Below are 24,987 nucleotides of genomic sequence, written 5' to 3'. Positions count from 1 at the left end.
TAGATTAAAAAAAAAAAAGTCAATCCGTAACACTGACCTAAAAGTCTGTCTCTAGATGTTCTCAACAACAACTAACATGCTCTTATGTTTAAATGGTCGTTATTTTGGACACCTTTTTGCACCAGAGTATACAAGTATCCAGTATATTAAACAAACAACTACTTCCCTCGACTTCTTTTTCTTTTAATACAGTCACTATTCAGAGCAATTCATCAATGAATGTCATCTGCCAAACTTCTCACTTCAGATCCAAACCCAACAGTCATGAAAGATACCATAAAACAAACGTCCAAGACAATCATACACAACAGCTCTTCTGAGTCAACTTCATTGATCAGATGTTATGTTAAGGTAACATGAGAGAGAGGAAAGTTTTGTCTCCACTGTAAAGTGTCAGCTTGTTCTTTTAGCTCAGAAACATACTTGAAGACGACATTCATTTACTGAGAATGTTATCTAAATCTCACTTTTTATTCTCATCTTTTTATTCCCCACCCTCTCTAGAAGGCTCTAGCTATTAGGGTGCCTGTGAGGGTTTATACAATCCAATAGAAAGTAATACATTCAAATAAATGTATTAGAATCAGCAAAGTTCTCGAAGTGCAATGAAAGAACACTAGTAGTGCTACCCATGGAAAGTATCTTCCAATATTCCTCTGAACTCCTATTGCAAGATTCCTGCCAGCATGTTCAAAGTAAAAGACCAGCTTATTGGAAAACTTTATAGTGAAATTGATATGCATCTTATCAAGCAGGAGGTGAAGAAAGACATTGTTTTTGAGAAGAATGACATTCTTATTACAGAGATGGAGGCAAGAACAGGAGAACTCACATATTTTAGTGATTTGTCACAGCAAAACAAACAAAAAAAGTGTTTCTAGAGCATTTAACCTCTTGTATAAGTGCAACTGTATTTTATTTACAGTGATAATAGTGCAGGATTCCAGAACACAGCTTGTAACTGTAGTGGCAGTTCTACTATTATGTTAAAAAAAAAGAAAACAAAAACCTTGCCAAAAAAGTTAGGTTGGGAATAATTTATGACAGTAAGGAAATGTTGATTAAAAAAAAAAAAAAAAACACTTTTCTCTCTCTGGTTTGCAGTATTATACATTTGCCTATATATTCACCATTTATCAGATAGAACTGAACAGCCAATGGCAACAGAAGATTTTCTGCTGCTTCTGAGTGGCCTGTGCATTGTGAAGACGAAAGAGGCTCAGTACCTGACCACAGCTCGTGGCGACTCCAAAAAAGGGACCTACTATGGGGAGCATTTGGCAAAACGACCTTGGATTCAGGATAAAAAGTCAGATGCACTCACTCTCTGAGGGAGAGAGATCTGGTATCAATGATTTAGCAGACCGCGAGAAGGACAAAGTCCTCTTAATGAACAGGTATTTCAGAACATGAGGCTCTATATATAGATGAACATTCACATAAAGTGTCACCATCATTTTACATAAGCACAGCAATGAGTGGCAGATCTTTGCAAAGCCTTTCTCACCATCTTTCACCCTACTCTCAATATCTAGAAAGTGATTTTAAGTCTAGTAATAAACTCCATTAACAATTATGATTTTTATAGAATATTTACAGAAATATTAATTTTTTTAAAGACAGTAGTGTTCTGTAGAACAATGTTGAAATCTAAGTTGTTTACTACACATGAAAACAAAAGTAACAGTAGTTAAGCAAATTCCATAAAAACATACATATTTTTAAGATTTTAGTTTAATTTTTTTTTTTTTTTTTTTTTTTTTTTTTTTTTTTTTTTTTTTTTTTTTTTTAGAGAATCATTAAGAACATCTCCAACCACTTGGGAATGGGAAAATGAGCTGAAACAATGATGAGGTCATTCTGACATCTCGTATCATTTAAAAAAGAAATCCCACACCTTGTGATGAAATACTGTATAAAGTTTTTATTCTTTGTTCACAAAATGAGAATACTGAGCATGCTACCGACTGAACACCTTTCAACTCTTCCTGTAAGCAGTGATGCAAACATTTGAAAAGCTACCTAATTTTACAGAGAAGGACAGCAAGCATCAAGTGTTCACATAAATCTTATCAATACATATTTTTGCAAAATGAAGAGAATACATCAGTATACATACAGTAAAGGATTTCACTGGCAGAAGGATGAGCCTTAGATGAATATAAACAATAACTTCTAAAGGAATGGATTTTTCTGCAGTCCATCTGTTTAAATCTTTGCTAGCAAGGGAGAAGAAAAAGTCTCCCATCATTTCATTGCATTTCTCCCAAGACATCCCTTTTCTGTCCATTTCAATCTCTACTTGTTCCAAGATAACTACAAATGGAAGACATGAGCAAAAGGGAAGTCTGTTCAATTAGCATACTGAGCACAGTGCCATCTTTCTCTATACAGAGGCATGTGGAAAGAGGCTCTCACGTCTTCCAACAGCCAGCCTCAGTTGGCTTGGTCTCTCTACTAAATGCTCTGAACAAATACAGCAGCACTCTGGAGGAACATTCAATACAAATGGGGCAAAAGAACATACAGAATAATTTCCAACACATTCCCCCTCCTCTCCGCCCCCTCCCCTCCCCCCCCCTCCCCCCCCCCCCAAAAAAAAATGTAGCTGTTCTCATTTGAAAACAGCAAGAGACCCTTCCTGGCAGAAAAATATTCCTGTTGCGTGACTTTCATTAACATAGCTAGATAGCTCCAAGTGGGTACCAAATGGCATGACTTACATTCACATATATATTTTCTGCCATATGACCAAGAGTTGACTGTATCTTGAGAATATTATAGTTCCAGCTGACTCAGCACAGTGAGCAATCCACAGCCAAACATTCAAAAATGTGTGCTTAAGGCAAGGAGCAAGGGTTTCCATGTCAGTAATTTTTATTTGTAAACATAAAGAAAATTGCTAGCTTACAAATGTCAGAATCAACTCAATTTCCCATTTGATATCTTATTTATGCAAGATAATAAAAGTACATCATATATTACAGAGCAATGCAAAATACCTCCACAAAAATTTGTTTTCTGTGTTGACCTAAAAAGAATTTTGTAGCTATTTTCCATGTATTTACGATTTAAATTGATTTTACTAATAAAATCATAAAAAAGACACTATTTCTCCCCTCTATGGCACATTGCTTTCAATGATTCCATAGGCTACAAATACCTGAACTATTTCTTTCAGAGGAAGTACAGAATTGCAAAACACATCCTAAATACTTTTAGAATTGAACAATGGCATGGTATATAAAATAACAAAATCCTTAGTCTGTCTACGGTGTTTAGTATCTGGCATGTTAACATCTTTAGTTCTTTAGCTCCCGAGGAGATATTTCTACAAAAATAAAGATACAAAAGATGAATCACAATTTTCTGCAAAATGACATCATATTAAAAGTGAGATTTAAGAACTATTGAAAGAAGCAGCTTTGAGTTCAGTATCTAACATTACCAGAAAAGTGAAATTCCCATAAAGCAGTGCTCCATCACCATGGTAACCTTGCAAGGTAGCACAAAAGAGTTCATCTTTATGCAACACAGTTTTATAAAATCCATCATCCCAAATGTGACAGCATGTACTATCTTTTGGGTCTGCTGTGACACCACAATGCATTGGAGTTATTAAATATAACCAATCCCTCATTTATTACCAGTCAAATAAGTTACTCTCTAAATGCAAATGTTTAAAATTAAAATGAAGGGTTTAATCAGTAAAACTCCTCAACCTTAAATTACCATAGGGAAAGCAACAATATCAGCTCTGCTCAGATTGTGTTTTAATACAATTTTAAAGTATTAAACCTAAGATCTATGCTTATTTTTTGACAAGTACAGTATGACCTTTAGATGTAAAACTAATAAAAGCAGTATGACCGTGCCCTTCTGAAATAAAACCCTGTAATCTCAAAGCATAAAAGCTATACTAATAAGTGATTACAAAGGGGATTATGTTGCAACCTGGAGAGTGTATGTTTAACAATTCTCAAGATGCTCTTTTTACCATATAATTTATTAAACTTAAAACATAGTTAAGAACAAGGTTACCAGGCAAACTGCCTCAAGTGCTCCCAGGTTAATTTGATCCCAATTATTTTCTGAATGTCTAATTGTGAATGACTTCATGTATCGATCTCTTACTTGAATCAAAACCTTTCCCCCCCCCCCCCATCTCCATGAACCACACCAGGAGATGAGAAAAAAAGAATTGTAATAGATTATTATTATTATTATTATTGCACAGAGGCTGATCTCTTTCTTTTCACCCCAAACGTCACTTCTTATTTTGAAAAAAAGTGTACAAAATAAAATCTCCAGGGGAATTAAATGAAACTATGTTAATTCTAATGAACCAAACTTACAAAATACTGTGTTGAGGTTTTTTGTGTTTTTTTCCCCCCTTTGTTGTAAGAAAAAAAAAAAAAAAAAAAGATAGCACATGTATAAATTTAGAGAAAGGTATTTTAAATGACAACTAGGCTATCAAAACATATGTAACACTGGCATACAAAATATAAGCAAAGTCCTCAAGGAACCTCAAAAAAATGTACTGTAATAAGAATAGGGTTTTTTTTGCTTTCATATTAGTGGGTAATAATATAAATATAACACAAATATAAATATATATAAATAATATAAATATACATCCTGACGTAGCTTGGTTTCAAAGGTTTTGTTTCTAGGTCAGTGTGAGTATCAGGCACATATCTCAAGCCAATGTTGTAGTAATGTCAGCAACAGAATTTGCATTCTTCAGAAATAACCTGCCCAAGTAGAACTGAGGGTTTGATAATAATTAGACTAGGAAAGGTGTAAGTGTACTGTTATAATAAATGCAGCACATAGTACTAATGAGAACAGAAAGAAAAAAATCAAAATTATCTGAGGAACCATCTCCTTACCTAAGCACTTTCTTAATTCCAAGTGACTTAATTGGGCAGAAAATTAAGGGAAAAAAGAAAAAAAATCAGAGAAATGTGCTGTATCATGTGCTGTAAGCACACGTTAGCAATTTTTCAACTGTCATACACTCACAGGACTCTGATGAAAATGAATGATAAGTAGCCAGAATCAACAGTCTGCTAATTTTGAGCAACTTCATGTTCACATACTTGCAGCTCTAAAAACAATTTCATCTCAATAGTGCCCATGCTATAATTCTACTTTACATAATACCCTACTGTATTTTCATCTGCATGGTAATTAACAATAACTTCTAAGCAACTTTGATTAAGAAATAATTTAACTTGCTATACTTGTTAACTTCATAATATCATCTAATTAGTTCTCTATCACAGGTTTGTGACTTACTTTATTTTTGTTACTAGCGAAGTTTGTGCATAGTTTTCTAATTTCTAAACAGCAATTTTCTTGCAATACACTTCACATATGAAATATATACATATATTTAAGGTTTAAAAATGTATGTGTTTAGAAATACAGAATGAACCACCAACCTGATTTTAATCATCAGAAGATTTGCTCTTCTGTAAGAGTATGATATCATCCTCACAGAGTTTAAACAGTAAACAGCAACACAGAAAGATTATTGATTTAAAGTAGAATTAAGGCTACTTCATAAAGCTCAGAGACAAAATTGCACAATATTTAAAGCTGTATCTGTGGTGTGCATTTTAAGTGCTTAGGATGCAACACATCGAGGTCCTAGTCTGAGACTTTCTTTTCTATTTGTAAAGGATGCTATGCATCATGAGTAAATAAAGCAGCCTGAAGGTTAGTAGGTGTTATTTTTTTTTCCTTCTCTTCTTTACAAGCAATTCAGTGATAAACACGGCATTCACAGTTTAGCACAAAAGCAGATGAGTAGCTGATATAATAGCTGGTTTCATGGCACAAGATTGACTTTCATACAATTATAGCCAAAACCCTTACAGCAAAGAATGCAACAGCCTTCCTCTGCTTCTTCCCATATAAATTTTGATCAGAAGTTGTTATTCACAAGAGATGAAGTATAACTACTATAAAGGTACTGGGTTTCAAATATCAGTGCCCCATGAGCAGCTCTACCAAAACCTGAAGTCACCACAGAGGTAGCAATAGCACTTTTTTGGAACTTCTACCAGTTGAGAACTTCTGTTTAGCAAAAAAGGTGCCCCTTTTAATGAGTTGATTATCCTTGATAGCCTCTTTCATCACTTGAATACAATGGACTTGCTGCTTGATGCGTCTTCTCCTACACTTCTACCACTACGCACTTCTCACTTCAGACTGACCACTTGGAGAAATTGAAGAGAGAGGCAATAACTACAAGAAAAACTGGCCCCAGTTTCAAATGCTATTTAATTTATAAAATCTATTAATTTCCATCCTGCATCACAATTGCACATTGAAATCCTGATTTTAAAAAGTGGTATTATTTCCTGCATCTGAACAGTAAGACTAGGATAATAAGGCACCAATAGTTTTCTTTTTTTATTAAGAAGAAAAGACAGAATGGTGGAACTTTAGCAGAGGATTCAAAAGTAAAATGATGAAAACAATACTTTGTCTTCTGACCCTATTTCAGTATATAACAACTAACAAAAATATAATCAGTTATCAATCAGCAGCTCACAGCTGTGTGATTTAAAAGCAGCAAAAACTAGTTGATGATATAAGCAGTTTGATAATAAGAAGTGGACATACAATATTAAAAAAAGTTACAAACTGCCATTTTATAAGATAATCCAGGTAGGAAACCCTCAATGGATTTTAAGGCATTTTTCCCCAATCCAAATTAATTACTAATAGGATTTTCTTCAGGAAAGTATCATTAAGTCATTACAAGTTGATCTGTAATTCTAGAAGATCCCCCTTCTCCACTTACACTAGGCTACATTTGACATTTAAATCAAAACTTCATAACTTTCTTTACAGTATGATATGCCAAGACTAAAAGTATTGCACCCTATCCAGCAAACTTGAATTTTCACACTTACATTGACTTTCAGAATAGCAGATACGTTGTGAACTTCCAAATTCTGGAGGTAATTTTCCACCCCACATATTCTAGGCTGATCCAAATCTTTTCTGAACGTGTCTCAGTTAAAAAAAAGATTGTGAATGCATGACCATGCAGTCCCTCTGGCTGTTTTGCTATCTGTTGTGGATCAACCTGTTGCAAGGCAATAACTCTGCTCTCCATACTCAAGTAAGGGTTCATGCTGCATCACAGCATAATCCCCAGCTTTGGCGTTAGCCAAGGCATAAACATTCCATATATTCCCGTCATCTTCATCTTTTTTAGGAATTCTTTCCAGACTTTCAGTAGATGAGTAAAGAGAGATCAAAGTCCTAATACTTTGTACACTATTTATATACTGATCAAATCATAATAAATCTCACATACAAACTAGTTACTAAAATTCAGGTTAACAGTCCATAACTGAGTGCCATTAAAATTATAGGCACTTTTTTTAAAGCTACTTTGAAATAAAGCATTTAACAGATTTGAATCCAAAGAGAACAAACAAAATCTAGAAGTTACCCATACAGACTCAGGACTCTGTCAAAAGCTGTGTCATCTTCATGATTTTGTGTTCAAATCTTCACAAGTATATAACCTGGGTTACAATAACCACAGTTTAGAGTCCTGTGTGTCTAACCTGCTAGTTTTATGCTTTTTTTACCCTCCTTTTATGTTTTAATGAATATATTAGACAATTAAAAAATTGTTACTTACATACACTAATTATATTATATATTATATATGCAGCCCAAGATAATTCCTGTTCATTCAGTGCAGCCCAGGAAGCCAAAAGGCTGTACACCCATGGGATCCTAGCTCATCCACTTCTTCACAGACACGGGATTTTCCAGTACTAAAATTCTCTTAGCACCCAAAGACACTTAATATTTCTAGATTTACTGTAGAACAACACTGCATACTAAGGTAAGTAGTGTGAATTTTGTTCTACATAATCTCTCTAGTAGTTAGGTTAGATAGAGCTCTATTAGTATTGCAATGCTTAGGTCTCCATTGCAAAGTTAGTCTTCACTACTAAAGGATTTTTTTTTCCTGTAAAATTAATAGTAAGAAAGATTGACTGCCTCTGGTTGTATAATTCAATTTGAAGAATCTGGAAAACGTTACTGAAAATCACCCCTATTTGCCAAAAGGCTGACAAGCTATTTGCACAAAACCATTGAAAGAATTCTGGGAGGTGTCAATAATGAATAGGATAACTGCTCTCCAGCTTGATAACTAAAGAGAGCTTGCTGATAAATTTTAAACACATTCAGCATGCTGCATTGTGCTCTAGAGTCACTTTATATACCCATTGCTCCTAAATTCATACAAAAGTAGTTCTGTAATAGAGCTACTTCTGTTTCAGATTAGTAGACATTTTAATGCATGAAATATTTGCACACACACACACACACATATATATATCAATTTCTCACATCATTTTTAGATTTAAAAAATTAAGGTTTTTTTAAGCATTCCCCATGTTTGCATATGAAAATTTAACACTTTGATTTGAGAAGAATATAAATGCTTGTGCATTATAACACATGCTCTACGATTGTCTTTTTCTTCTTCACTCAATTCTTTTCCACCAGTATGAACATACCGAGATTTGAAGTGTTTTTTTTCTCTCAAGTTCCTTAAGCTTATAATACTGTCATTTAGGTGTACGTATACATAACTAACCAGAAACCTAATACCACATGTTAGAGTTAGCTTTCTCAAAGCATGAAAGTATCTATACAATTATGCTTTGGAGACCCAGAGTTTATTTGGACTATTTCTCTTCATTTATGGTGAAGCTATATAAAACTGTAAGAAAATTTTGGTTGAAACAGACAGAAGCTCTGTTTAAAGTGAGCCAGTCTAAACCAGTTTTACCTCATCCCTTTTATACCATTAACTGCAGAGGCAGATAAAGTAAATTTTCTCTTATGCTGATTTCTTTTACTGTTGCTGTCAAGTCCCGGCTGGCATAAGGACACTCCAATACTTAGCCTTGCCAATGGACTTCCTCTTGCTAGGCAATTAAAACAGACACCAGCATAACACTTGAGCGCTTTGGTTTTTGTCTTCATTGCCTTTCTGTCTTGATAAGGACCTACTGCAAAATATCGTTACTCCTCAACAAGTTTGAAAGTATGTATGCTAAAGTACATGCATCTGCTTGAATCATTATATTTGAAAAGATCATATTGTGTACTGGTAATGGTCAAATCAAACCTATAACCTAAATATTTAATATTACTTTGAGATATTTAAGAGTTAACGTACAGCAATGAGTGGAAGAGAATGCCTGAAAGAAGCTTTCTTCTCAAAAAAAAAAAAAAAAAAATTGTCATGAACTTAATGCAAGTAATTTTGCTATTAAATCAATTATGAAAATTGAAGATATGAAAGCATCAGAATTGAAATGTCTTTGACGAAAATACAGCATTGTTGAACTCCTCTGATCATACATCAAAAGTGACAGAATAAGCAGAGTTCTTCTGAAAGATTAAATGAAGAAGTAGGCAGCTTGAACTAAGCATGTCTTGAAGGTGTCCCAAGCAGTTTTCTCTGCACTCTCAAACCAAGCAAGGACCTTGGGCTACTAAAGGACTGTCAGGTCTGGGTTTTGCACGCTCCTATATGACAGCTCTTCTCACTTCCCATTAGTTCTGTTACTTCTGAACTTCTTATCCCATTTCAGACCGTTGTAACATAAAAAACCAAGTGAATGAATGATCATGTTTATTAATTACCTGTCCAGACCTAATTGCATTAGGTCAGTTCTAACAGCAAATAGTTTCCAAAAAAGCTATGGTGTTTTAAAGCTTTTGCTGCATTTGCCATACCTTTTTCTTAACTGTGGGAAGGTGGTAGCTTTCTGGTATAAAATTTTGAACAGGAAGGGTTTCCCTTACTAGCTTGTGCTAAAGTTCCCTGTCCTCTCACAGCTCTACCCATGAAGCATCTCACGGGTACCACAGGCATTTAATCAACAAAACACTTCACAAAAGAAAGATACACTATCACATAGCAATGAAAAACTCTGTCCTTCAGAAAATGGAAGAATGAAAGATCCATCAAGTCAGCCTTACTCACCCTTTTCACATTCTAGTTCAGAAAAAAAAAAAAAACCTCAGGACAACAATAAAAGAACTCTTCCCTCCATCCATATTCGCACTGTTGTCTTGATCATAAGAAAATTGCAGACCTTCGGTGTACAATAATTAACTACCCCTCTAATCCAATTAATATTTTGTCTCTACACAAGCAGTGGCTTTGTTCTTGGACCAGAGAAACCTTGTTCATTACTCCATTTGTTGGGAAAAAAAAAAAAAGGAACAAAACAAGGCAGAAAGAAAAACCACCCAAATATAATTAAAGAAAACAGCATTCAGAGTGTTCTCTTCCTTTGTTCTCTAGTGTTTCTACTGATAAAATTCTCTTCCAAAACCATGTTGACTGACACTGCTGCGCATCTGGCTTTTTTTCTGAATGTTTACTTACTGACAAAATTGCTACAACAAGCTCAAATACTGAAGCAGCCCAAGGGGCTCCATGCAGAGCTCTTAAAAATATGGAATCTTGCTTTTGAATAAAAAGCATAGCAATTCTGGAGTACAGAAAAACATTTCTTCAGCATTAACCATGTGACTATCAATATCAACAGCCATGACCACTCCTCATTGATACACAAACACCTGCTGAAGCTGTCAGTAGATGCACAAGGGGCAAGACAGACATTGAAAAATATACTTTAAGGTACAGAAATGTCATGTCTTAACTGCCATTTAGGTCTCACTCTGTCCCTCAACACAATGACAGATATTCTGTAACCATGAACATGTCAGAGCTTAGCAGAAGGATACATTCATTCTCCCAAAGAAAGACTGAATAAAATGAGGCCATGCAAGATGAAACAAACATATATATTATACATTTTATACATGTAACATGTTGCAAATATAAAGCAAAATATATTTTCTTCTCATGTACTCATTTATCATTAATATTACCAGCCAATTTAAATTATACAGAATGATAGCTATTAGTGTGGTGGTGGTTTGGTTTTATTCAACTGTCAATTTCTCTATTTCAGCTTTCAAAAAAGAAGATAGCATCCCTGTAGTGACATTTCTATACGCACAATTCTCAAACAATCCCACTAAATTAATTATCTGAAAATAACAGATGCCGCAAGCTAGAAGGGATGACATTGAGCCCAAGTAGGAATCTGCTCAGTAGATCATCTAAGTTGGCACACTTGCTGTAAAGCAAGGCAGGACAAACTATGGCAAGTATTTCAAATTCGCTTATCCAGGTCACACTAGTACAGTTTAAATGCAATCTAAACATTTAAATATACAGTGTCCAGGTTTTTCTTTAAGCAAGCAAACTGAGTGTCCTATTCCCATTGTCTATGGTTTTTCCAAAAAAGAAAGTGCACTTACACGTAAGTTCCAGCGATTGGAACTATTCTAACTTCACTTAATGAAATTCTTTTTTTTTTTTCTTTTTCTCCATATGTTCATGGAGAAACTGCAAATTCCCGTTTGTCTTCTTGAATTTTAGCTAGAGTAAAACTGGAGGTTAGTGAAGTATTTGAAATCTTCAAAAATAAAAATCATTCTAATGATCTATCAAATAAAGAATAATAAGTCCTTCACTGAAACAGCCCGTGATTCCATTCTCACTTTGTATGAGCTTATCGCAACTAAAGAAAACTACTTAACTCATAGTGAATACATGTTTGTATTACAAGGTTCAAAGAGAAATTAAATATTAGAAGACTGGGTTCAGTGTTTAAATTAAATCCCTGGATGCTAGGAGTTAGCATCTTATTTCTGCCTAACTCAGAGCATTCTTATGGACTGCTTTAGTCTCTGCTTTGTAAAATTTTCTGGCTTAGATCACAACTTCCATTCCTCATTGAATTAGTCAGCTTTGAAAAGGCATTTCTTCCTTTATCTTAGAGCAGGAATTTACAGCTCTAGTTTTGCTGTTGTGGCACTGACGAGCACTGATTCACTACGGTAAATACGTATATAAAATAAAAACATTGAACACCACTACATTCCTGAAATTTAGATTGTTTACCTGTAGCATTCAATTTAAGATACTCAAAACAAATGACCACAACAAAATGTTGAATGTCTTTGTGGAAGAGCTAGGCAGAACTTTGAGAAAGACTGATCACCTTTTGATGAACGCTTTAATCCACTTTGGAGGCTTTTCTATGACAGTGATTCAGTTTTCATTTTAGGCTCTGACTTAAGGGAATGCTTTGAATGTTTGCTCCAGTTAGGCCACAAAGAGTGTTATGGCTTGCTTTGGTGTTTTTGGTTTGATGTATAATTCCATCTATACAAGAAACATGATAAAATTATTCCTGGTGAAATAAAATTGAGTCCACTGTTTTTTAAAGTCTAATGATTTTCTTACGTTACCACAGTAATTTCTACATTATGTGTGATTCATAGGCTTCAAGGCCAGGATGGTTTTTTTTTATTATCTACTCTCATTTCCTGCATAATACAAATTACAGGCTGTCAACATGAGAGACCTCCTCTTTAAGTACTTTAGTGACTAAGATCCTAGGAAATATATTTTTAGTCTTTCTAAAGCCTGCTCTTCTGACTTTGGTCTCAAGAGTATGCCAACTAGGTAGAGAAGTAAGGGCACATTGTTGCGTCCCAAGGTAGGTAATTAGCATGACCTAGATATGTGTACACTTCTCATAGTTACGTGTACTTATTAAAAGATACATATACAAATCTTATAGGTATTCTGAAAAGGAAAATATTAATGTGTGTTAACGTTACATTTTTGTAACAGCTCAATAAAAGGAGAACTCCTGAAAACCTGTTTCATAACAGGACCATGCATTTCAGAAATCATACAAAATAGAAGTCTCCTACACATTTTAGAACAATGAATAAAAAGAAAATGCATGCATTTTCCTGAAAGTAAATGACACAATAGGGATTTATGGATGCAGACATGGCAGACATTTTTACTACATATTTTCTTTATACAACACTTGATTTTGAGGCATTTCTGAAAATAATTTATGAACCATAGAAGAATTGAATGGTTTCAGGGCACCATTATTTATCTGTGTATGCACATATGCCATGAATGCATACAGTTGTGTATGTTAAACGTAAATATGCTATTAAGAATTGTAGAAGGATCCTGTAGAAGGAGCACCTTCAGGTAGCTCCAAAATTTATAGTTTGCATAAGTACCCAGGTGAAATGAAAAGGTATACTTTGTTCAGTACCTATACAGCAGTAGTCTGTAAGCATTCAGGTACATGTATCAATCTGAAGTCAGACAGGAAATTGGTGATCTCCCATATCAACTTTGTGGTGGTTGAAATATTTACCAGTGTTACAGTTTGATGTAATTACTCCTAAATAACGCGTTTAAAGTTGAAAACAATGTAGTAACTAGTAATCACAGTTGACACAAAAGATACTCATTTAAATAACACATCGGTTCATAGTGGAAACAGCACAGCCAAGAAAAGCATACAGCTTTAAAATTAAGTTGTGCATTATTTTGCACAGGTACAGTAGGAAAATCACAATCACCATTTAAGGAAGTTTTCTCATTTGCTTACAAAACTAGCTTTTAAAGATAGTACGCCTATAACAACGGTAGGCAACTTTTTTTTCTTAAGATTCCATAAGGACTTCACTAAGTATAAATTATAAAAAATACTAAGAGCAATTACTAAGAGTATTACCTCACAAAACCAATTTCTTAAGTAGAGCCATTAACTGAAAATAATAAAGAACCAGCTCCTCATATAATTATGAGAGTGTCTGCAACATCCTTCTTTTGATAGGGAAAACAGTTATCTGTCACCTTTGTAATACAACTAAAGTTCTTTCTACTAAAGATACTTAGGGTTAAGGAAGCAGAAAACCACAGAAGTTACTTTCAATCTTGGAAAGGTGTTACTACTTGGTAGGAGTGGACTTACACAGTTATCAGGGTTCTCAGCTACCAGTTCAGAAGCAGAACATTAATGGTCACAGGAAAACATTTTGTCTCATTTTCTTTATGTAGGTACTTCTAAAAATTGGATAACAAGATCTTGTAATGGAGAACAGAAGCCAAACATACTAACAACTCCAGTAAAATCTTATTAGTTGACACACACTTACTGCTAAATTTTGCAGACTCAGCAGCCTCTTCTCTGTCCAAAGAGTATGTAAAGACAGACAGAACAGTTTAAACATACTAACCTTATTCCCTCCCTCACCCCCAGTCCCCACCCCAACTCCTATAAAAAGAGCCAAATCAAGTCAGTACTATGATGTTAGCAGCATCAGGTGTGGCTTATCAGCTTCTCTAGTAAGCTCTGGTTAGTTGAGGTTGCCCCTTAATAGCTTTAAAAAAAGATACCAGGGAGTCAGTTCAGCTATTTCTCTTTCATAAGAGCCCAGTTATAATTTAAATATGCAACACGATGTACTGGAATCTATTAGCAGATTACAAAAGTAGGCTTTAAATTTAATGTCTATATGCTTATCAGAAAACTAGTGAGGGTGCCAACAGCAAACAAATAAATATAGATGATTCTGTTCTCTCTTTTTCAGCAAAGTAAATGAATTCAATACAGGTTCAATTGCTTTCCCTTCCTTTTATGCCTGAAAAACAGATATTTTGATATGTATGAAAACTGTTAAAAGAATGATAAAGGTGCAACTGTGTAGCAAAGTCCACATTCCATTGTTCAGGCTCAATTCCTGTGAAAATTTTCTCCTCTGTGCTCCTGAATTTCCCAGTTCACTGCACAGTTTCACTGCTCTGCTGATACTTAATTGCTCTGGGTGGTCCCTGAAGTGAAGACAGAAAGTTACCTTCAAGCAATTAAGAATGGCAGGGTTACAGAAGGTTTTGAATATGAGGAAACACATATACAAGTGCAAATTATATTGATTAATTAAAAGATTTTAAGGGAGAGCAGATAACTCAGATTTTCTGATGTTTCTAAGTAGCCTGACATACTAGTATAGACATACAAATGAAAAATACTGTACCGTTAAAGAGTAGGTTAAAAGTTTTGTACATGGGGCTTATACTTTCATAAGAACAATTAATTCTGAGAAGACTATTTAAATATCTTCTTTTCAACTCTTTTGTGAGGCATCATTCTTTGTAGAAATACATAACAATGTGCATTTAGAGAGCAGAGTCCACATTTTCAGTTAAAGTAATATAATTTTAGGTTGCTTTTCTTAAAGGTTCTTCATTTTCAATAAATTGCATTTCTTTAGATATTGTGATAGTGTTTTCTACCAAATTTATTATGCTTGGATGTAAAGAAATTATAGATATTTCGGAAAATTCTCCTTTGGTTTCTGGCCTCTTTATTCTTAATTGGTGAAACTCCACTGAGTGTGATTCTGATCAAATTAAATTCAGTTGAGATTTCTGCTATAGGTGAGATGTACAATCTCAAATTACTTTTGATTTTCACTAAAATAGTAGAAACTGGAGTCTGTTTGGATTTGTTCAGCTTCCATTCGTAGGTCCCAAGGATTGAATGTATTCCTACAATACAACCTAGAATGAAGTTGCAATCCTTAGTGTCACTCTAAAGATGTATTTGGTTCCATAATGGTATCAGAAATTCAAAGATGAGGAAAAGAGGATGTTCCAGAATATGCTACAAAATATCCAGGGAACATGACCCTAAAATCTCTATTTCATAGGAAATGCAAATGAAATTCATACAAAACTCATAAAGAATTTTTGTGAAAACGTACAGACTGCCTCAGCTCTTAATTCTTGTTCTTCAGTGTGCATAAGTAAAAGTATAGATATATATATAACAATGAAGAAATGCTTGCTTTAGCAAGAAATGCCTACTTTTACAATTTCTTCCTTGCTTACCTGCTCAAAAATATTCTTTTAACCCTACAGACTGACAGATTTGCTGCTTACCATCTTCAATAAATGCCCATCTACTTTTTGGCCTGAAATACAAATCTTTCATCTTGAAAGAGCTTTGATATTAAGATTCTTTGTCAGCATACTGATCTTCTGGTGAAATCTATGCTTATAAATGGAGCCCAGTGTTGAGAAAGCCAAAATCTTAAATATGTACCATTATATACTGCTATGTGTTCTGAACAAGCAAAAATCTAATCTTTTGCAAAGAAAACATTTTTTAACATAAAATCTACTGCAGTGCTACATTTAATTTATTTATTTCCTCTAAAAATACCAGAGACTTAGGGCATATATATATGTATACATATAGTACTTGCTCATTTTGAGTGATATCAGAATGCTTCAGAATATGGCAATATAGAAAATGCTTTATTTTGGTCATGGAAAGGTGCTAGAACTAATGGCACGGTTTGAACCCTTTCTTCATATAGTTTTCTTCATACCTACAGCAGGTCCTTACAGTTCTTCATACTGCTGGTCATGAATCAGCTATCTCAGATACAATTTGGAGCATATATGCCTCAAGACATAATCTGGATTTTTACTCCTGATGATTGTTTTCTTCAGAGCCACATACATCAGGCAAAGAAACATCTTCAACAGTAAAGTTCTGCTGCATTTTTGTCTTTATGGAACATAAATTAGCCACATCTTTATGTTGACAACGGTGAATCTGTCACTCCACACATCAGATTCTAGGCTTGCTAGGTATCATTTACTGAAATGCAACTCACTTGTCTGTTTTAATGCATCACAACTTCTATGTACATAAGTATTTCACCCTTCTGATTAAAACATTTAGAGTATAGTTTATTATGATATTGAGTTTGAAGACATTAACCATCAAAATGTAAAGATAATATAAATATCTGTTAGCTCATATACATATAGGCATAGGTTCATACATTATAAATCAGAACTTAATTACAATGTTTTTGTGAACACCAGTCACTATTTAACTATATATAAGTAGATATCTTAAGAAAAAAAATGTCACTATAGAACAGGTATTATGCACAATTACTTCCCCTTGGAAGGCTTTGAAAAAAAACTTAAAGTTCTTTAATTCCTTTCAAAAGCTAATTTTCACTATGAAAATTTTGAGTAATTTTTACATAGAGTGTTTTTAAAATTATTTTGCTGATCATTTGGTAGATTATACAAAACTTTCAGAATGTCTGTCTGGGCCCCGCTAAAAGTTTAATTATATTTAAGGGTAACATTTTAAACATTAGTAATTTGTTCTTTATTAGAAGAAACTTGGAAGCTATGACACTGAGCTGAGAAACATAGGTTATTTATATTTATAATAGAATGTCACTCTGATACAACTTCAGTTACCCAAACTTGGCAACCTCATTCTGTGTAAAATGTGTACATTAGCTCAATTCAATCCTAGTTATGAGTCATGTAAATAAGTTGCCCTCACCTGGGATATGTAATGATGTGAACAAGTGCTGAGAGTCAAGAAAGCCCTCAGTTCATGCTTTGCTCTAGCAAAACAAGTCACCTGCATTTAAGAAGACATGTAATTGAATCTATGTCAACAGGGCACCTAAGGAAAAATAATAAGCCATACCAAAGCTTCTACATGACTTCTGGACTACAGGTGACAGGCCATGGAAGGCTGAAGGATGCATGGCTCTCAGACCCACTTTGGAGCAGCACAGAGAAAAACAGGTGAGCACTGGCTTCTCAACAGTCCCAGGAGTTTCAGAGAGTGTAGGAGACCAAAACTGTCTTAGCTCTTTGAAAACAGTCATCAGAAAAGGGGTGAACATGTGGTGGTATTAATTTAGACAATTCCCCATAATTTGATAAGGGAGGTTACTGACATAAGGTGCTGTTTATGTTGCATGAAACGTGCTATACTATGACCTCAAACAACTGCTTAACTGTAAGCATATCATTTTAATAATTTAAATAAATTTAATAATTTCAACGATAGTTTAAATATTCATTTATATTATTTTTAATTTTCCACTGCCTTCAGTTTTCAATTGAATTACACAACTGATAATCAATAAAAGTCCATTCTTATAGATAGCCAGTGGAGTCATTTTGCTTTTACAAATGCAGTTTGATTCTTTGTGCAAATGCAAAACTCGTCCTTTCTTGGCAAGGAAGTTGACACAAATATTGACATTCTGAGGTCCTTCTTAAGCATTTACATGCAGTATACCAAATACCAACACATCATAAGCCTGCAATCTAACACTATAAATTGTACGTTGTAATATCAGTCCTTCAGTAGAAACCATTACTGCTAAGCTAAGTATAATTTCATAGCTTGTTATGGACCTGAGTAATTCACATATGATTTAAAGCTGCATATTATTTCTAAATAGAACAAGAATATGAGCTTGAGGTTTAGATACAGAATAAGTAATATATATAGTGAAAAGGAGAATATTTTTACAGAGCTAAACTATACATAAAAGTATGAAAAGCTTAGGAGAATTGCAATAGAAAAAGGAAGCAATACATGTCACTCTATATTGTAGTAACTGAATTATCTGAATTATGAAACCACTTTATTGCTCATCAAAAGAGAATGAAGAGAAACAGAAGAATTTGGGGGAGGATGGGATGGAAATACAGAAATTGAGTGTTTTACATTAGTTGCTGTGCAATCTTAGTTATATTGCCATTCATCACAAAATCTGGGAGGTACTAAACTTCCAATGAGGTAGAACCTATATGTGAAAATGACAGTTTTATTAGACCTCCTACACAACATGGAGAAGGCAGACAAGATTTCTGATGGCAAAGCATTTGTTTTCTTTGAATTCAAACAGGTGTTCTGAATAATACATTCAAATGCTCTAACAGTGACCCCCACACAGAAGATTTGCTTTGCCTGTGTCTTTCCACCAGCACAGCTGCAACATGTTTATTGCTATAGTTGTATACAGGTAGGAGATTTCCAGAAAACAAACAAAACCTGGTACTTCTGAACAGACAGAAAGTTTATCAGAAAATAAATGAATGCCAGTACAACTAAAAGTCTGTTTTTCTTTATAAAATTAGGTTTAGCATTCACAAGCAGTAATGGCTGCTACAAAAGCTCTGGGATTTATGTTCTGAATTGTGTCAGCTGGTTCTGCACATCTGTATATGGCCTCAAATACCGACAGACAAACATCTGTCAGCACGGTGACATCTTCCCAACTTTGTTCTGCCTTTCTATAGGGGGGCAGTGACAGCTTTGTAAATATTGACACTTCTTCAAAAAAATCTTTGTCAGGAAATTATCTGGAGTATTCCAAGCTATACATGCAAAGTGACAAACAGCAGGTGCATCCAGTGAGATGCTACTGGATTTTGTACTGCACGCCCACTTGGAAAGGCTGTCTCGCCTCTCCTTCCTCTGTCTACACTAAGAATCCATCCTGTCACTGTCCTGTCCTTAAGGCAGCTCATTCTGCAGGGACAGTGATACTTTTCTTCGCCAGAATCTCATGTAACACTTATGAAAGAAACGGGTGGTGCTTCAGCCACTTACACACTTCTGAGGAAATTACATATTAAAGCTTCCTAAAGTTTTGATTGGCTATGTTTACAGCTGAAGATAAATTCATGGTATAATAACTCTGAATCCCTGAATCACTTTTGTTACTGACCTTATCTAACTCTAAAGGAATTCAAAGTATAAAGAAAGACCGAAATGAGTGTGTATGAATTCAACACAAAGCTCCTCTTTTATCCCATTTTTCCTTTCCATCACCCTCCTACTACTTATATTCTCACATTATAAATATGCATCACAGCTGTTTTCAGTTCATATGTTTGATAATGTAGCTTCAGCATAGTCAGTAATGGTTGATAACATGGTCCAATACTGAGATATTTTCTGTTACAGGCAAGAGTTTTTTGTATATACATAAATCCTTTCCATCCATTTGAGCAGATATACACTATTACATGCAAAGAGGAAGCACTGTGGTTATCAAAGCACAGCAGTGTAATTGGTACTCTCACAGAGAAAAAAAAAAAAAAAAGAAAAAAAAAGGAGAAAGTTAGTAAAAATATTAAAATTTGAAAAGAAAAATAAAGTAGATTAATTTGATGATAGATTACTGGTGTTTATGTCACGTCGTATATCGTTACACATTAAATGTAGCTAGTATACCCAATGTCATTTCTTGTGAATATAATTCTTAAGCCTTTGGAAATAAAAAATAAAAAAATGACTAACCATTGCATGATATTTTTTTTTCTAAAATCTGCTTTCTATATCAACTATTAATAATTTATTCATAATATTTACATGTTTTCATCCTTTTAAACAACAACAACAACAAAAACCCTTCACTGATGTATATATTATTCTGTGTATAGAATAAGCTAGAAAAAATAATCCTTAATAATAACAAAAATAATCAAAAATGTCAAGGTTTTGTTCCTACAAAAGGTCACCTTAAGGTAACTCTACCAAAAACATCAATCATTATGTAAAGTGTTCATAATAAGGAATAAGGAAGTCATAGGTACAAGGTACGGTTAAGACAAGCGCAACAAAGACCAACCAAAGAACAAACAAAACAATCCTATAAGAAATAAATAGACCAGTTTTTAGTCTACTTGCTTAGAACTTCTTAAGCAAGAAGATACATGTTCAGAACACTCATAACCCTTTAAATATTTTGCCAGTGATGGCTAGGTAAGTAGTCTCTCCAGAAGTCTGATATGAAGAGGAAGGAGACACTACAGGCTTTCATCACATGTACTTTCTCAGTTTGGAAACACTACATCAGACAAGACAGCAAGAAACACGGAAGTTTGTTTCTAGTTTAGTTAGCAAAGAACTATGACACAGATTGGCTTTCTGATATTTACCAAGAGTTGCACATCCTGACAGGGAATTAGGATGAACAGAACCATATCATTACGCTATAACACAGATTTAATGACATGTAATAACCAACTTCTTATCATAAGAATGTATGGACGTGATGTCTGTGAGTATCCTCATAGCAAAACATGGTGTTTAATTATACAGGAAAAAGACTTGACCCTACTTCACACGTTCCCTGCAGAAGTAAGGAAGTAAATATAGCTGGCATTGTTCACATCAAGATACAAAACAGAATAACAAAATCTGAAATAAAACACACACTTCACTTCGGTGTTCATTCTTCATTGTTCCTTTGTCCAATTCTTGTCTCAGATATAGCCAAAGAGATTAACTTACAAGGAAAATCTCAGGGCAAAAGTGACCACCTGATAGCAAAGACCTGCTGAAGGCAGTGCTATTGGGATTTAAAACTTACATCAAGCTGTGGACTGGCCCTGGACAGTGTATGTCCAGATAATTTCTGGTGAACAACATCATGTGTTGTTGTTTTTTTTTGTTGTTTGTTTGTTTGTTTTTTCTATGCCTGGCAGTTTAAACTACAATTCTTTGAGAACAGAAAAATGCATACCTCAAAACATGGTTGTTATTTCATACTGAATGCTTTCTGTAACTGTAGCATCCTTTATCACTGCCACATGTTACATATCTCATAAAACCAGGAGGCAAACATTAAAAAAGTCAGCTTGTCCTTTAGATACTTCTCCTTACCTCAATATCCATGAAATATTTACTTAAAAATATACCTACCTCATGTTATCAGTGCAAAAAGATTTACATTTATTTGCATTACTTAAACATACATTAAAGTATACTGATGGCATTAAAAAATAAAGAAAATCATGTAATACCTTTACTTTTACCTATGGATTTGGTGAAATGGTTCCATGAAGAAAGCATTTCCAGACAAAAAGAGAATAAGAAGAGGAGAGAAACAACAGTAAGAGTCGTGAGTTATATGTAAATGCAATAATATCTAAACATGAAAAGAGACAAAGTATAAGGTCTGGAGACAAATGGAGATGCAATCAATGTCATATTAGAGATTTAGTTTATTTTTTTTTCCAGTCATGTACATGCAGCGAAACACAGAAATAACCCATGCTTAGATAAGAAAAAAGTGACACAAAAGTAACAGGGAACAATGAGTTAGGAGAAGAAAAAACACTGATTTCTTTAGGTGGCAAAATTGTACTCTCAGCATTCCAGAAGCCAGGAGCAGGTGCTTTCTGCAAATTCCACTCAGCCATGCATTAAGGTAAATGCACTCTTCAAGGCGTACAATGTGACAAGCTGAGTATCTTCTCCCAGGAACTCCGAAGAGCGCTCTTGCGATTCATTTATCTTTTATAGAATCACCCATTACTGTATTTTCAGTTAAATACATGAAATTTTCTTAAACACCTTCTTATTTCTCTCACCTCTTTTCAGTTATCATATTGCGAGAGGGGGAGTTCAGGAGGCAGGAAGGACAAAAGCTTACAGAGCAAACAAAAGAAAAAAAAATGAAATAAGGAAAGATGTGACTAAAACCATGTGTTTATTTGCAGCCATAGACAGCTTTCAAGCATTTGCCCATCATTTGCAGTGATGGTTTCAAAGCAGCTACAGAACAAGAAGAAACAATGAAAGCAGAGTGGAAAAGGAACAGAGCCCATACCTTGGTCGCCCATCATCAGGTGCGCCAGACCTTGAAGGGAAACAAGAGCACAGTCAGCAATGAACAAGGGAGCATGGGAAGGTGGTGTTGTCACAGTGACAAAAATGTTTTGTGACAGGCATCTGTTTCCTATGAGATGTCTGTACCACAGACAGAAATCAAAGAGCATTTTTCAGCCACTGGTTGGAATGCTTTGGGCTACGAGAAATAGAACTGCAATTCAAACACTGGGTACTGTTTTGTTGTGTATTTCTTCTGTGCAATAGTTGGGATGGCAGAAAATACTAGAATGCTTTCAGATCCAACCAAATCCTTTAATATTCCATCTGTCTTCATTGTATTTTCATTATATTGCTTTGAATACTTTGCTGGGAGGAGGACTTCCTGTCCTCTACTTGCAAAATGATGTTAAAAACCTGGAAAATGTAAACCTGAAAAATGGGCTGGGTCTGGTCTTTTTCCCCTCATAAAAATGAGCATTTTAGGTAATTAAACAAAATTTATTTATCACATTGAAATGATAATGCAAGGGATGTCTCCTTATTTGTGTGAAATGTGAGAGTAGAATGAATACATTCCAGAGAAGGCAAATTATTATATAGGCAATACAAAATGCACAGCAATAAAGACAATTTAAGTGACAACTTCTGAATTTGCTTCATAAATCTGTGAGAAATAGATTTTGCTTTATATTGGTATTTTGAGATCAAATCCAATCATACCACTATAGGTCTAGTGACATTTCAAAACAGATGGCTGTAATGATAATCACTCAACCAGAGCCAAATTTAGTTAATCTTTAACCAAAAATATTCATCTTTTTTTTAAAGCACAATAATAGAATGATACTTATATCCTCACTGAGAATAACATGTTGAAGGGAGAAATTTTGTACAAAATTTTCACATTTCACATGAGGTTTATTCTCATTGAGCTTAGCTCGTTTAGAATCCATTTTAGAAGTTCTTAATTGCTTGTGCTTATCTTCTCCAACAACTATAAAAATGATACATTATTTTCTTATTTGCAATTAATTAAAGTTAATTCACACAAAGAAGGTGTGCAATAAAATATCCTGCTCTTTATTGGAAAGCAAATTTCCTAGAGAGCTCCTGTGATTTCTACTTCACAAAGAAAATTAGGTGCACAAATGACTCATTGTACTTGGGGGTATTTTAAAGAAGATACTCCCGACTGCAATCATATTGCACATCAGTTCAAGATCTCAAGTGATGTTTCAAATAGCCTAACAAAGTTTTGGCTGAATTAGTGCTTTTTAGCGTCACCATTCCCGGAGGCAAGTTGTACTGGAGGGCCCGATGTGGCTCATTCCTTGAGCAGTAGATTCACTTACAAATACAGCTCTCTGTAAATGTTGAGATGATCCGAGGCTTACACCAATGTATGCAAGAGCTGAGTGTGATACTGAAGGGATGCCTACGTAAGCATTACTCGGTAAGTACCTCACGGCTATGTTGCATTTAGGAGAAATGTGTCCGCACTTGTTCTTCCTCCATTAGCATAGCTGCAACTGAGACACACTGAAAACACAAACCGTAAAGACTGCTGTGTCTCCTAGGGGAAAAATAAAAGGTAATCTCTTCCAAGCTTGACTTTTATAGTTATAAGGACCTAAATAAAAAGCTGAGCTTCAGGAGATGACCACTGCTTGATATCTAATAGCTTTAGTAATACTGTATGTGAATGTGGTCGGTTGTAAACTTGTGATTCTTATATAATATGAAAAAAGAAAAAAAAACAAAAATGGCAGAAAAGCCTCTTGAAAACATCATAGAAGCCACTTGAATTTTAAGAGTCACTTACAGTGCTGTTCAACTAAAAAAAGGAAGCCAGTGACTGTAAAAAAAATACACTGCTCAAACCAAACGTCCATCAATTAAAAAAAGATAGTACGTGTTCTCAGGCACTGCATTTTTTTCACTCTGTACGTTACTTATTTTTGAAGCAGTAAGGTTACTTATACTTACTTGCTATGAGTATAATGCTACTTACCTCATCTTATATTTTGCAACCTATGGATGAAGACTATGGAAGAGTGAAGAATTGCTATTACTGTACCTGTACAGTCCGTAGAGGGGTTTAAAATGATACAAATAAACCGACCATCACAGCAATCACTGCCAGATTTTCAAAATGACTATGTGCTTATAATTGAGACAACCACAGTAATGGTCACAGAAAGATCTAGTCTCGAAGGGCAACGTGTAGGCATGCCAAACATTAATAATATTCATTTGTGCACCGTTCCTTCATAATCAGAATGATAAAAGCCTTTTCTTTGTGAATTAGGAATTAAAGATTCAGCAGGAGTACCTCCTGTATGCATGTGTGATCCATTCCATATTTACACTGAACTTGGCACCAAAGTTGAGGGGCACAAAATGGGATAGGGGAAAAGAGCATGAAGGCAGGCTATTTTCATAACCTTGTGTGTAAGTTCCATGCAGAGCACAGGCCAAAGAAAATTTTAAACATGGTGAACTTGCAGTGAACACGTTCAACCCTAGCACAATTTTAACAAAATGAGTAAAA

The 24,987-nt window shown here is 34.5% G+C and overlaps 1 protein-coding gene across 31 annotated transcripts in view; it reads right to left on the bottom strand.

Annotated features, from left to right (window-relative positions):
• The window catches only part of NRXN1 (neurexin 1), a 650,659-nt gene that overhangs the window by 552,592 nt on the left and 73,080 nt on the right, over positions 1–24,987 (bottom strand). For 16 of the 31 annotated variants that reach the window (XM_040696731.2, NM_001198975.2, XM_040696733.2 and 13 more), the window contains 2 exons: positions 22,435–22,464; positions 21,626–21,637 (listed from right to left, as the gene is read on the bottom strand). The exons of 5 other annotated variants lie outside the window; for them this stretch is intronic. In XM_040696731.2, coding sequence (XP_040552665.1) covers positions 21,626–21,637; positions 22,435–22,464 — 42 coding nt within the window. Of the gene's footprint in view, positions 1–21,624; positions 22,253–22,434; positions 22,465–24,987 lie in introns of those variants that run through there. 10 more of the 31 variants (XM_040696734.2, XM_025148499.3, XM_015278036.4 and 7 more) reach the window with 2 other exon arrangements.

The sequence above is a fragment of the Gallus gallus genome, chromosome 3 (genome assembly GCF_016699485.2).
Source record: "Gallus gallus isolate bGalGal1 chromosome 3, bGalGal1.mat.broiler.GRCg7b, whole genome shotgun sequence".
In the NCBI taxonomy this organism is placed as follows: Eukaryota; Metazoa; Chordata; class Aves; order Galliformes; family Phasianidae; genus Gallus; species Gallus gallus.
The sequence above is the reverse complement of the archived record's forward strand: the minus strand, read 5'-3'. Positions and strand labels throughout refer to the sequence as shown.